Source organism: Chiloscyllium plagiosum, chromosome 3, assembly GCF_004010195.1.
Source record: "Chiloscyllium plagiosum isolate BGI_BamShark_2017 chromosome 3, ASM401019v2, whole genome shotgun sequence".
Lineage (NCBI taxonomy): Eukaryota > Metazoa > Chordata > Chondrichthyes > Orectolobiformes > Hemiscylliidae > Chiloscyllium > Chiloscyllium plagiosum.
In genome coordinates, this window is record NC_057712.1 from 62425371 (window position 1) to 62439227 (window position 13857).

Consider the following 13857-nt stretch of genomic DNA (forward strand, 5'->3'; position numbering starts at 1 on the left):
CGACATTTGCAAATTACACAAATGTAGGTAGGAAAGCATGTTGGGAAGATCATGTGACAAGGATGCAGATGGATTTGGATAGATTAAATGAGTGAGCAGGTATCTGGCATGTGGAGTATAATGCAGGAAAATGTGAAGCTTCTCACTCAGCAGGAAGACTCAAAACACCAATGTATTATTAAAATGGAGAGTAACACAGAACTGAGGTGCAGAGCAATGTTGGTGCTCTAATACAAAGGTCTCAAAATGTTAGTGTGCAGATGCATACAGCAAATTATTAGGGCAGCTACTGAGAAGTTGTCCATTAGTGTAAGAGGAAAAGAACATTAAATGATATCATGCTTTAGTTATATAGGAAATTGTTTAACACTACTGTTTCAGTCTGCTCATTTAAGGAAGAATGCATTGGAGATGGTTTACTAGATAGATATACAAGCAGAAAGTGCTGGAAAAGCTCTACATCTGGCAGCATCTGTGGACAGAGCAACCGAGTTAACATTTTGAGTCCAATTTGTCTCTTCACAACTCTCTGTCCACAGATGCAACCAGACCTGTTGAGTTGACCCACCACATACCGTTTTTATTTTCAGATTTTAGTATTTTGCTTTAATTTGACTAAGCTGACACCTGGAATGAGCAGACTGTCTTAAGAGTATAGGTTGGACAGGCTGGGCTATTTTCACTCAAAGAAGAGTGAGCGTTGACTTGATTCAGGTTTATAAAATCCTAAATGGTCTTGACACGTTCTTTGAAAGTGTGTCTAAAGGGAGTGGAAGCAGGACCATTGATATGTTTAAACTTTTGAAATGTATAGATTCTTGTTCGTGAAGAATATCAAAGGATGTCAGGGTTTGAATGGCCTACTTTGGCTCATAATTCACACGTTTATAAGGGCAGGACAGGATTTTAGGTGCACGGTTTTCATTGTATTGTTGGGATGGATGATCAATTTACCTGTTCTGTACTGTTAATTAACAAATAAATGTTGGTTACAACTCAGTATTTAACACCTCATGTCAACTTTCACCAAAAGGTCACCCATTTTATAAAAAAAGACATTGCAAACCTAGTCTTTCTGAAGGGCGCTTCTGACCATACTATACTCCTACAAAATAACAAACTTAAACCCTCAAATAAAGTTCCATTATACAATCAGAGAGATGAAGAGTGCACCTTTAAACCAAGCTGACATGCATTTATGCCACTAGACTATCGTCTTGCCAAATCTAATGACAAGCTCATCATCAGGAGTTAAATTAGTTAATAGATCACCCAAAAGAAATAGTTTTCTATTAGTTTGAGTATCAGTTAAGTCCTTGGATGTCTGAGCATCTCTCACTTTAAGCAATACAGACAAATCAATTATTGTGGACAATATTTCTCCAGTAATACTTAGCCTACCTTCTCTGATTTTTTATCCTCCAAATCAGAATTGGATAACCTTGATTTGAGTTTTACAGATCCTTCTTTAAATATGTCTCCAAACCCCACACCACGGATTTTCTTGGGGTGGGCAGTTGTTCCAGCTCCTGGACTCTCATTCACTGGGATTTCAGTCGGTGATGTAGGTCCTAGTCCAATTAAGTCCTTGACTGGCACATCTGTTAGAGCAAACAAAATGTGCTTAAGTGTATAAAACAGTTATTTTTCTCGTATAATCCATCCACCTTTAGTACAACAGAAACAGAAATTAATGTGTCCGCTAACCAATTTAAAACAGATGTAGATGCATTAGTTTTCCATCTCTTGGTGAATCCATTTTAGAGGCTCTTTAACCTTAGAACCATTCACACAACAGGAGAGATGATACTTGCAAATACAGACACCTCTCGAATTCTTCTCAAAAAACCTCTTCATCTGCTTATGTGACCTTTAACAACAATACCACAGAATACAAGCTGTGTATCGAAACCAGACCAATAACATTCCTTGACCACAGCCAAACTATGGTACAAAACTGGAAAAACTTTCAACAAGAGACCGGTGCAATTGCAATGTGAGAGATAGATTTAAGGTGAGAGGGGAAAGATTTAAAAGGCACCTAAGGGGCAATGTTTTCACACAGATGAAGGTGATGCGTGGATGGAATAAAACTACCAGAGGAAGTGGTGGAGGCCGGTACAATTACAACATTTAAAAAGGCATCTGGAAGCATATATGAATAGGAAGAGTTTAGAGGGATATGGGCCAAATGCTGGCAAATGGGACTAAGATTAATTTTGGATGTCTGGACGGCATGGACAAGTTGGACCGAAGGGTCTATTTCCATGTGGTATATCTCTATGACTCGAACTCATTCTGTGGAAATTTCCTTGTGGTAGCTGACAGACATGCAGAATGCTCTGCAAAAGTCCTCAACTCTGAGCTAGATGCAGAGATGTGCAGAGGATTCCAACTCACTCAAGCTTATACATCAAATAATGGAGGAATGAATCCTGAAACCTGCTCCTACTCCTAGATAATTATTAAACTCACTCATCACTTCACCTCTCCCTTCCCTGACATGACCCCCAACACTATGGACTTAAACCCAAGCGTTCTACATCTAGTTCTGCCACAAGTAAATTATTTCACTCTTCATGTTTCCCAGGCTGTCCAGGGAAATATGGCCGGGGGGGGGGGGGGGGGGGGGGGGAGAGAGAGAGAGAGAGAGAGAGAGAGAGAGAGAGAGAGAGACTGTAGAACGGGAACAAAATCTACCTGATTTTACCTGGACTATTGAAAAGAATAGAAATCTAAGAGGCAGAGAACAATGGTCACATATGTCCAGGCAATAGAAATGAAAATTCACCCCAACATCTTAAATTGAAAAGGTCTTTATGCTGCCTAATTATTACAATGCCTCAGTATTTTAAGTCACATTACATGCTATGATTTATTCTGAACATATGAAATAATTTGCTTCACAGTTACTTCTGAGCTGGTGGTTTGTAAGAAAATAAATCACTACCTGGTTCACTTAACACCTCATTCGAGTCTCCATCTTCCGCCTGATCAATCAACTCCTTCACAAAATTGGATGGGAACAACCCAATTTTCTCATTCAGGATTCCCCTCCACCAACCTTCCTCAACCTGTAGGAAATACAACCCATTAAAGTCTCATAATGGAAGAACTACAAACGTAAGTAGCACAAAAGTCTGGAGGCACAGTTAACATGATCATTTCACAATTCAATGGTTTAATGCATTAGGCCACTAGATGGTGCAATTGACTGCATTTGAATAACTGGGCCAGCTATTTCAATGAGTAGATGTGAATTGCATGTCACGAATTCCATGTCATCCTGCTAAGTTTGGCGCCACGGAAATTGTTTGGGAAATTGCTTTCATGTGCATCTGGAATCATCAAAAAACATCAGAGACTGAGAGGTTTTTGATTCTCTTTAGCTTTACAGTTACTTAGAGGATGAAAAATCTACTCTTACTCCTAGCAACTACAAAACCGAACGCCTGACTGACTACCTAATATAGAACATAGAACATAGAACAATACAGCACAGAACAGGCCCTTCGGCCCACGATGTTGTGCCGAACATTTGTCCTAGCTTAAGCACCCATCCATGTACCTATCCAATTGCGCTTAAAGGTCACCAATGATTCTGACTCTACCACTCCCACAGGCAGCGCATTCCATGCCCCCACCACTCTCTGGGTAAAGAACCCACCCCTGACATCTCCCCTATACCTTCCACCCTTCACCTTAAATTTATGTCCCCTTGTAACACTCTGATGTGGGCTCGTCCGGGATTTGAACCTGGGACCTCTCGCAACTCGACACAGTAAAGGACCCTAAGCGAGAATCATACGCCTAGACCAACGAGCCAGAGAGCTAACTACAATACCCAAAGCTGAACCCAACATCATCCTCCAAACTGCCACACCAGAGTTGACACATTTCTGACCAGATACAGCACAAACTCGAGACAATCTGACTACTTCCAAACCTGACCCAAGTCTCTCAATCTTGCCTGAGTATTTATCCACTGACCTTACTCCCAATGCTCTAACTTAGTTTCCGGCCGACCCAGTTGCTGCCAAGGTGCCTGCTACACAATATAGCAACATGGAACAGGAATTCAATGAGATTATGGGTGATCTTTGGCCCACCTTACATTCCCTAATATAGTTTTAAGTAAAAGGTATCTCAAATTTAAAATTAAAACTGACCTAGTATCCACTGCTATTTCTGAAAGAGGTTCAACATCACCACATTTTGATGCAGAAGTGCTTCCAAACATCTCTCCTGAATTATCTGGCCCAAATGTTTTGAACAAGCTCCTTGGTTCTAGAATTCCCAACCAGTGGGAATAGTTTAACTTTATCTACCTTGTTACTATCGTGAAGACTTTGATCAGATTACCCCTTAATCTTCTAAAATATAGAGAAAACAGAACTGATTTGTATTACTTTCCTTATAACTTTGATACCTGGACTTCAACGGTTTTCTCATAAACCTATGTTGTATTCCCTCCTTCCTAAGCCATGGTGCCCAGATCTGCTCTCAGTACTCCAAGTGGGCTCTAATCAGGGTTTTGTTTGACAGCAGCGTAACTTTGGCATACTTTTATTCCAGTCCTCAATCGAAAGGCCAGCATTCCATTACTTACAATTACTTAGAATCCCTACAGTGTGGAAAAGGGCCTTTAGGCTCAGCAAGTCCACACTGATCCTCTGAGGAGTAACCTACCCAGCCCTACTCCCTTACTTCTCTACATTTCCCCTGACTAATGCACCTAACACTACAGGTAATTTAGCATGGCCAATCCACCTAATCTGCACATTTTTGGACTGTGGGAGGAAACCAGAGTACCTGGACGAAACCCACTCAGACACAGGGAAAATGTGCAAACTCCACACTGTCAGTTGCCTGATGCTGAAATTGAACCAGGTCCCTGGTGCTGTGAGGCTGCAGTGCTAACCACGATGACACCCCTTTAGTTTTCTTGATTATTTTCTACACATTTGTGGCATTTTAAAGATTATGCACCTGAACCCACAAGTCTCTTTGGACACCACAGTATTTAACTTCACACCATCTAGAAAATATCCTAATCTATCCTTTTTTGGCCCAATATAGATTTCAGTGTAAGCAAATGTGAGGTGATCTATCTGTTACTGTTTGTTTATTCACTTAGCATAACATTATAATGAGATATCAATCTATCATCTCCTCTGTACAATTGCTCCTAACGTTTGTGTCATCAGCAAATTTGGAAAAATGTCTTTCAATGCCATTATCCAACTCATTAATAAATAATGTGAATAATTGAGGCCTGAACACAAATCCTTGTGGGACACCACTGGTTACATCCTGCCATTTTGAGCATCGACACATTATCCTTACTTTGTCAAACTCACCAATTTTCCAGCCATGTCAGTAATTTGCTCTCTGCTCTACTTTAGTTGACTGCCTCTTATGTGGGACCTTATCAAATGTTTTCTGGAAATCCATTTCAACAACATTCATAGACATTCCCATCCATTACCATAGTCACTTCAATTAGGTTTCTCAGGCATGACATAACTGTCACAAACCAATGCTATCTGTCCCAGACTAATTGAAAATTTGAGGTATTGACTTACACCATGCTTGATCATAGACTCCAACAAGTTTCCCATGTCAGATGTTAGGCTACCTGGTCCATAATTCCCTGTTTTTTCTCTTTTGCCCTTCTTAAAAAAGAATGGAGTGATGTGTGCAATCGTCCCATCCAGAAGGATGACGCCTGTATCTAGGAACTGTCAAACCGGGCATCTATGTGTGCTGCCCTACTTCCTTTAACATCCTTGGATGAAAACCGTCAGGTTATTGTTTATTATTACTTAAGTCAATTTTACTCACTCCCTGATCTGTTGTTAATTTCTTTGGGCTATCTAGCAAGCTATCCTTTTCTACTGCAAATACTAAGGCAAAGTAATCATTAACAGATCTTCCATTTCTCCACAGTCATTGACAGTATCCCCACTTTGTCTTTAATGGGCCAATACTATACTTGATGAACAGCTTCCCCTCTTTGTAACTATACAATTTCTTATTGATTTTGAAGTCCCTGGCAAGCTTCTTGTCATAATCCTTTTCAGTGGCTCTAATAACCTGCTATGTGACCTGTTGCTGGTCTTTGTATCTTTCCCATTCGGCAGGATCTGTGCTGTTTTTCGCAAACTTTTTCTTTTGGTTTTATGCTGTCCCTTATCTCTTTAGTTGTCCATGGATTCTTTTTTCATTCCCCCCCCCCCCCCCACCCCTTGATGTGGAGCTTTACTCTCTCAGGGGTATAAACTGGTTTTGTATTATGTGACATAGGACTGGGAGTGGGCCATTCGGTCCCTCGAGCCTGCTCCACACATTCAATAGAATCGTAGCTGATCTGAGATTCCTTACAAACACTGTAATGCCCTTACCCTGTTATCTTTGATTCCCCTACTGATTAAGAATCCAGTGCTGGTCAAGAATAAATGCTTGCACAACCAACAATGCCCATATCCCTTGAAAAACATACAAACTCCCCCTCCAATTACCCTGCTGCAGCTTGCATTTACAATTTGTAAGTGGATGCAAGCAGCTCACCAGCTCCTGTCAGTATTTATTTATTCACATTTAGATATTTAATCATCAGGCTGCATTCTGTAACTCAGTTAACCAATAGCACAAATTCAAATCACATTAAGTGTTTTTTAAACATCCTCCACTGTTCATCAGTTGTTTTACCCATGAGCAGTGGACAGTCTCGATCTCATTAAAGTAGGCCTTACCTAAATCATGACGACTTTGCTTCACAAGAGAAATCCAACAAAGTGAGCTATTTACAATTTGTTTTGCAGTATGAAGTTAATTCCTGCTGCAGGAATTCACCACTACACAACTGTGCATTGTGGTAATACTGTTCATTTAGCTTAGTTAGTGCAATTGGATGCTTTGTGATAATCACTACACATTTTAAGAATGGTTTTAAAAAATGCATAAAAATACAAAGGACATTCATTCCAATTACCAACTCCCACAAATCATAAAAAATATATCCTAATAGGGCGAAATTTTATTTATTTTATCTGTAGAAAATGAACTTCATGCAATCGACCCATTTTCACATCAAACTTATTTAACCATATCGAGGTATCTTCCATAGATAGCATTTTGGTCCAGCAGCAGAGAGAGACAAACATGTTCTGTGGATTGAGACTGTAGTCTGTATAAGCATGGAGAAAGTGAGGACTGCAGATGCTGGAGATTAGAGCTGAAAATGTGTTGCTGGAAAAGCGCAGCAGGTAAGGCAATACCCAAGGAACAGAAGAATCGACGTTTCGGGCATAAGCCCTTCTTCTGTATAAGCATGCCAAGGTCACAAATCCCGTGACTCTTACATACACTAAATTTCCCACTACCATCCCCTCAACAAGAAACAATTCAGGGTTGGAACAAGAGATAATTGAGGGGGTAAGGTAGGTTAGGGCAGATACTTTGGGCCAACACTGCTGCTTCTTGCATTTTAGGAGTCCATGCTAGTAACACACTTAGCTGCTGGATCCACAACTTGGTATTTTCCTAAATCTGCTGTGTTCCAAGCATCCAGAGAACCAACTCGAAACCATTTGGATGTAAAGGCTAAGTTCTCCAGATGACTCATGACTGTACTAACCAGTCTCTCAGACACAGCTACTTTACTCTGATTTGAAGCAGTTTGGAGGCAAACAGAAGTAAATGCAGTTGTTTCACCTGTCCTCAATAAAGAGGTAGCTCATGCATTTTGTACTACTGACACTTGAATGATATACAGTATTCCAGGCTATTGATACAGGGATGATGTGGAATCTTTAATATCATTTAAGGTCAGGATAGTGCGAGACTTGAGGGGAGCTTGTGGGTGCTTGTTTATCTACAGCCCTTTTCCCCCCGAGGCAGTTCAGATTGCAGGTTTTGGGGGTGCTTTTAAAAACATCTTGGTGAATAACTGCCATGCATCTTCTAGATGAAGGATCATAGATAGGAGCTGGAATAATCACAGAATTCCTACAGTATGGAAACAGGCCATTTGGCCCAACAAGTCCACAATGACCCACCAAAAAGTAACCCACCCAGACTCATTCCCCTACCCTATTACTCTACGTTTCTCTTGACGAATGCACCTAACCTACACATCCCTGAACACCATGGGCAATTTAACAGTGCCGATTCACCTAATCTGCACAGAGGACTGAGGGAAGAAACACACGCAGACACTGGGAGAATGTGCAAACTCCACACAAACAAACAGATAGACAGTCACCTGTGGCTGGAATTGAACCCAGGTCCCTGGTGCTGTGAGGCAACAGCACTAACCACTGAGCCGCCCCAATGGTATAAGCTGCTACTGCACACATCTGTGGTAGAGGGAACAGATGTGATGTCAATCCAATGGGCTGCTTTGCTTTGGACGATGTCAACTATTGTCGTTGGAGCTGTACTCATGAAGGCAAGTGGGGAGTACATTCCTAACTGGTGCCTTGTAAAGGGTGGGCAGGTTTTGGGTAGTCAGGTGGTGAGCTGCTCACCACAATATTCCTATCCTCAGGGTTGACCTCGCTCAGTTTGCCACTGTCATTTCCAATGCTAGGTGGTTCATCCAGTTTCACTTGATATTCCTTGACATTCAATAGTGTTATCACCACTGAATCTCCACTAACAATATCCTTGGGATTACCATTGACCAGAAACTCAACTGGATTCAGCACATTTTTTTTTAATTCATTCACAGGATGTGGGCATCCCTAGCTGGCCAGCATTTCCTGCTCCTCACTAATTGCTGTTGAGAAGGTGGTGGTGAGCTGCCTTCTTGAACTCTGCAGTCTACATGCTGTAGCTTGATCCACATTGTCACCTGTGAGGGAATTCCAGAAATTTGACCCAGTGTCAGTGAAGGAACAGCAATATATTTCCAAATCAGGATGGTGAGTGGCTCGGAGAGGCACTTGCAGGTGGTGGTGTTCCCATGTAAATGCTGCTCTTGTCTTCCTAGAAGGAAGTGGAAATGGGATTTGGAAGGTGCGGTCTGGGGAGTTTTGGTGAATTTCCATGGTGCATCTTGTACACACTGCTAATACTGAGAGTTGGTGGTGGGGGAAGTGGATGCTTGCGGATGTGGTGCCAATCAAGCAGGGTGCTTTGTCCTGGATGGTGTCGAGCTTCGAGTATTGATAGAGCTGCACCCATACAGCCAAGTGGAGGTCATTCCATCACATTCCTGACTTGTACCTTGTAGATGGTGGACAGGACATGAATTACTCACTGCAGTATTCCTAGTTTCTAACCTGCTCTTGTAGTCACTGTGTTTTTATTGACACAAGGTCACGGAGAAGACAACTAAAGAGAGTTGGGTCTATGTCATAACTCTCAGGAAGTCTGACAGGACTATCAAAGAAACACCTTGTTTTCAGTAATATTGAAAAAGGCACAAACATTACTTTGTGTCATCAATTTCTCAAGGGGGAGGGATGGAGGGCAGCTGAGGCAAGAAGCAGGAAAAATAAATGGAAAAAGTTATCCAAATCCATAAAATACTGACAAAAAAGCATAATGCTGAGGAACACTAGTTTTGCTCTAAGAACTTCGACCATGTAACACTTCATTCCACAGCAGAAATCCCTATTTTGTGTTCAATATACATTGAAATATTCAAGCTTTCATTAAGTTCCCGTATCTTGTAGATTAGGTTAGTTGTCCTTAGGACTACTGCAATGTTGCACTGGCCAGCCATAAAAAGACAAATCTTTTCAATCCTTCTCCAAAATGAACAGATGTTTAACTAACGATACAAGCAACATGGGAAAAAGATAACTTCCTGTTATTGTAGTTAGATACACCCTGTGCTATTGCTCAATTAACATGAAAATCAGTGCGTGCTTTTTAAAAAGATATTTTCTAATCAACCTGTTCGTAGATGTTATTATACACCACTGAAGGTGGTGAGACTTGAACTCAGGTCTCCTGACCCCGAGGTAGGAATATTACCATTGTGCCACAGGAATTCATAATGCTTTCTGTTCTATTGAAGCCTACGCAGAGAAAATACCATGTATTCACCAAGACATGAGCTGAAACTGGAATGTTTGCAACCAGTTTGGCAACTTCATGACGACAATTTTAAAACAGTTGTAATTGAATTAACTCAAGAGTGGAGGTCATCTTCAAGCAAGAAAATTTAAACACAAACTTTTCATTTTCCAAACAAACGTGTGTGCATGAGGTGGCAGGCAAACAGAACTACACAACTTTTGACAAAAGTTTATACATCTCCCTTCCATTGCGTATTCCATCACAAAACAATTTTACATCGAAAATTTTTGACCACTGTTACCTACGGAAGAAAATATTTCAATTGACAAAAAAAAACCTTACCTCTTCAATTATTTCAATGAGATCTCCAGTCTTGATTTCCAATTCATCCTCATTTTGAGGGATATAATCAAACAGTGTTTCGCATTGCCTCTTCTTCAACCTTCCTGTTGGGATTGACATCACAAAGTTCCTTCAGTGGTATGAACTGGAATTGATTTTACAAGAAGCTCTGTCGCTCAACTATAACCTAATAAATGACAATTTTAATCTAAAATTTGCAGAAAATTTGGTTTGCAAATTAAGTAGCTTTCCCGGGAAGCTCCTCACTTATCACCCTCCCACTCTCTGCTGCACCAAGTTTCTGAAATAGCACCAAACTATCTAATTATAGTGCAAGAGTACAACAACACAAATTGCTGCACTTGTCAATTTCAGAACACATTTATGAAAAAGCTGAAGTCTATGTTTACCAACACTTAAAGTTCCAGATGTCACCATTGGAAACTACGTTTTTAAAACCATGACTGACCTTTGCTCAAAGTATAGCAGTTTGTATTATCTGCTGAGTAATTCTCAAATTCTACAATATTCCCCTTTCAGAAAAATCCTCTGAAACTCCCTTTGGTGAAAACAATTTCTACTTTGAAGGCAACTCAACACATAATGCAGTGACATTTAAAATAAAAGTACTCGGAGTCCCAGGTTTTTGAGTCACTGATAAGAGGGGAATGGTGATAAGGAGGAAAATTTGCAGTTTGGAGAGAAATTTGCAGTTAAAAGGTATTTCCATGCATTCATAACCCCTGTCCTATTAGGAGGTTGCTGTCATGGATTCAAAAGGTGCTGTTACGTAGTGTCGGAGAAACTGTGCAGCCGATCTTATAAATCCAATGCTTCCTACACCAATGTGGAAAGCTGAAGTGGATGAATGTCAAAGGCGGTAGACGGGGAGCTAATCAAGCAGGCTGCTTGGATAACATTTTGGAACTGTACCCATCCAGGTAAGTGGAGGGTATTTCATTACACTCCTGATGAGCCTATAGAAATGATGGACAGGCTACAGTGATTCAAGAGGTGAGCTATTCACTGCAGAATTCCCAGCCCCTGGCCTGCTCTAGCACTTCCAGTATTCATATGGTTGGTCCAGTTCAGATTCGGGTCAAAGATAACCCCCTGCAATATTCATGGCAGTGGCTAAAGTAATGATATCAACGTTAAAAGTCATGGGGAGATGACAGCTAGGATGGGCAATAAATGCTGGCCAGCGGGTAATGCCCACATCCCATGAGTGATTTAAGCAAAGCACTGACAAAAAACAGTGGGTAATGATATATACATTTAATCTTTTTCTGTGCTATACAGATGACAGTTAGTTAACACTTACTGTTGTTACCATTCGATTCAGCACCCCCACGGTAGGGAAGAGAACTTTCACTTGAGCGTCCATACTTGACTACCAGGTGAACATGTTGGTAAAAAGAGTACAGAAGATAGGAGAAGGGTTAAGCCAACCAAGCCCTTAAGCCAGCTCCATTGTTTAATATGATTATAGCTTATCAAAGCTGAATACACTAGTCACATCCTCCATCTCCTCTTCTTCTCTGCCAGCCTCCATCACTTCCTCCAGCAGCTCGTTACATACACGCACCACCCTCTGCATGAAAAAGTTGCCCCCGAGTCCATTGTAAATCTTTTCCCACTCACCTTAAACCTATGCCCTCTAGTTTTAAGCTCCCCTACCCTGGGAAGACGACCTTGGCTATCCATGCCAGTCTTGAATTTATAAACTTCGGTAAGGTTTATATAATCTCAGCCTCGAGCGCTCCAGGGGAAATAGTCCCTCTCTATTCAGCCCCTCCCAATAGCCCAAACCCTCCAATCCTGGCAACATCCTTGTAAATCTTCCCTGAACCCTTTCAAGTTTCACAACATCTTTCCGATAGCAGGGAGAATCTCCTCCCCAGAACTGTACACAGTATTCCCAAAGTGGCCTAACCAATGTCCCGTACAGCCACAACATGACCTCCCGACTCCTATACTGACCAATAAAGGCAAGTGTACCAAAGCCTGCTTCAATACTGTCTACCTGTGACTCCACCTTCAAGGAGCTATGAACCTGCAGTCCAAGGTCTCTTTGTTCAGCAACACTACCAGGATCCTACTATTAAGTGGATAAGTCCTGCTAAGATTTGCCTTTCCAAAATGCAGCACCTCACATTGACCTAAATTAATCTCCATTTGCCCCTCCTTGTCCCATTCACCCAACTAATCAAGCTCTCCTTGTACTCAGATATCCTCCTTCGCTGTCCACTATACAACCTGTTTTGCAGATAATACCAAAACAGGTTGTATAGTGGACAGCGAAGGAGGATATTTACAGATAACACCAAATATACTCACCATTCCTCCTATATTCACATCCAAATTACCTATATAAATGACAAAAAGCTGTGGACCCAGCACAGATCCTTGCGGCACACTGCTGGTCACAGGCCTCAAGTCCAAAAAAAAAATCCTCCACTACCACCTTCTGTCTCCAACCTTCAATCCAATTGTGTATTCAAATTGCCAAAGCTTGGCCACATTTTGTATTCAAATTTTCATTCAATTTGGATCTGCTATTGTTTGCACTAAGTACTTGAGCTGTGCTCAGAATCCCCAGGGAAGAAAGCATTCCCATGTCGTATACCCACACAAATTGTCTTTGTAATGCAGCCCTGGTATTTCACTTGTAAAACTTCACATTATCTCAAATTAACTAATTTTTAAAGACAGTGTTTTGACTTCTTATTGTTATGTGAGTGCCACTGTTGGAATCAGCATTTATTGCTGATTGCTAATTGCCTCAGCTGCCAATCCTTACCCCTGCAGTATGTGGTGTCAGTTCTTTATAATACTGGGAAGTAGGGAGCTTGTTATAAAGCAATAGTTTTTCAAAATATTTAGGGAGGTGGACATCTCCAGTTAGGCCATCATTTATCGCCCATCCCGAAATTCCTCAAGGGCAGGTAAGAGTCATTCACATTACTGCCAGTCTGGAGTTACATGTAGCCTACACTGGGTAAAGATTGCAGTGTTTCTTCTCTAAAGGACCTTACTGAATGAGATGGGATTTTTGTCTAAAAGGACAGTCATAGATGATAACATGATCACCATTAGACCAGATGTTTATTCCAGATTTTAACTAGATTCAGATTTCACTCCCTGCCATTGTGGCATTTGAACCTCTCTACAGAACATTGTCGACTTACAGCTTTTTATAGCCCATCATGTCCACATCAGTCAATAAAGTTCTGACTACACTAAGTCCATTTTCCACCTCTTGGCCCAAAGGCCCAGAAGCTATGGCAATGCACATCCACATCTAAGTACTTGTTAACTGGTATGAGAATTACTGACTCAACCACTCTTCCAATGAGTTCTGGACTTGCATCCATTCTGAGTGATTCAATTTGGTATTGTCACATGTACTGAAATGGAGTGAAACACACTGTTTTCATGCTGTTCAAGTAGATCAAATCATACACAAATACATCAGGCGAC

At 41.1% G+C, this 13857-nt stretch overlaps 1 protein-coding gene across 8 annotated transcripts in view; it reads right to left on the reverse strand.

The window, feature by feature from the left end:
- The window catches only part of LOC122544104 (CD2-associated protein), a 240807-nt gene that overhangs the window by 83235 nt on the left and 143715 nt on the right, over positions 1–13857 (reverse strand). For 7 of the 8 annotated variants that reach the window (XM_043683151.1, XM_043683183.1, XM_043683171.1 and 4 more), the window contains exons 4-7: positions 11699–11767; positions 10375–10478; positions 2951–3074; positions 1402–1601 (exon numbers count right to left, since the gene is read on the reverse strand). In XM_043683151.1, coding sequence (XP_043539086.1) covers positions 1402–1601; positions 2951–3074; positions 10375–10478; positions 11699–11767 — 497 coding nt within the window. The remainder of the gene's footprint in view (positions 1–1401; positions 1602–2950; positions 3075–10374; positions 10479–11698; positions 11768–13857) is intronic. The other variant, XM_043683163.1, reaches the window with a different exon arrangement.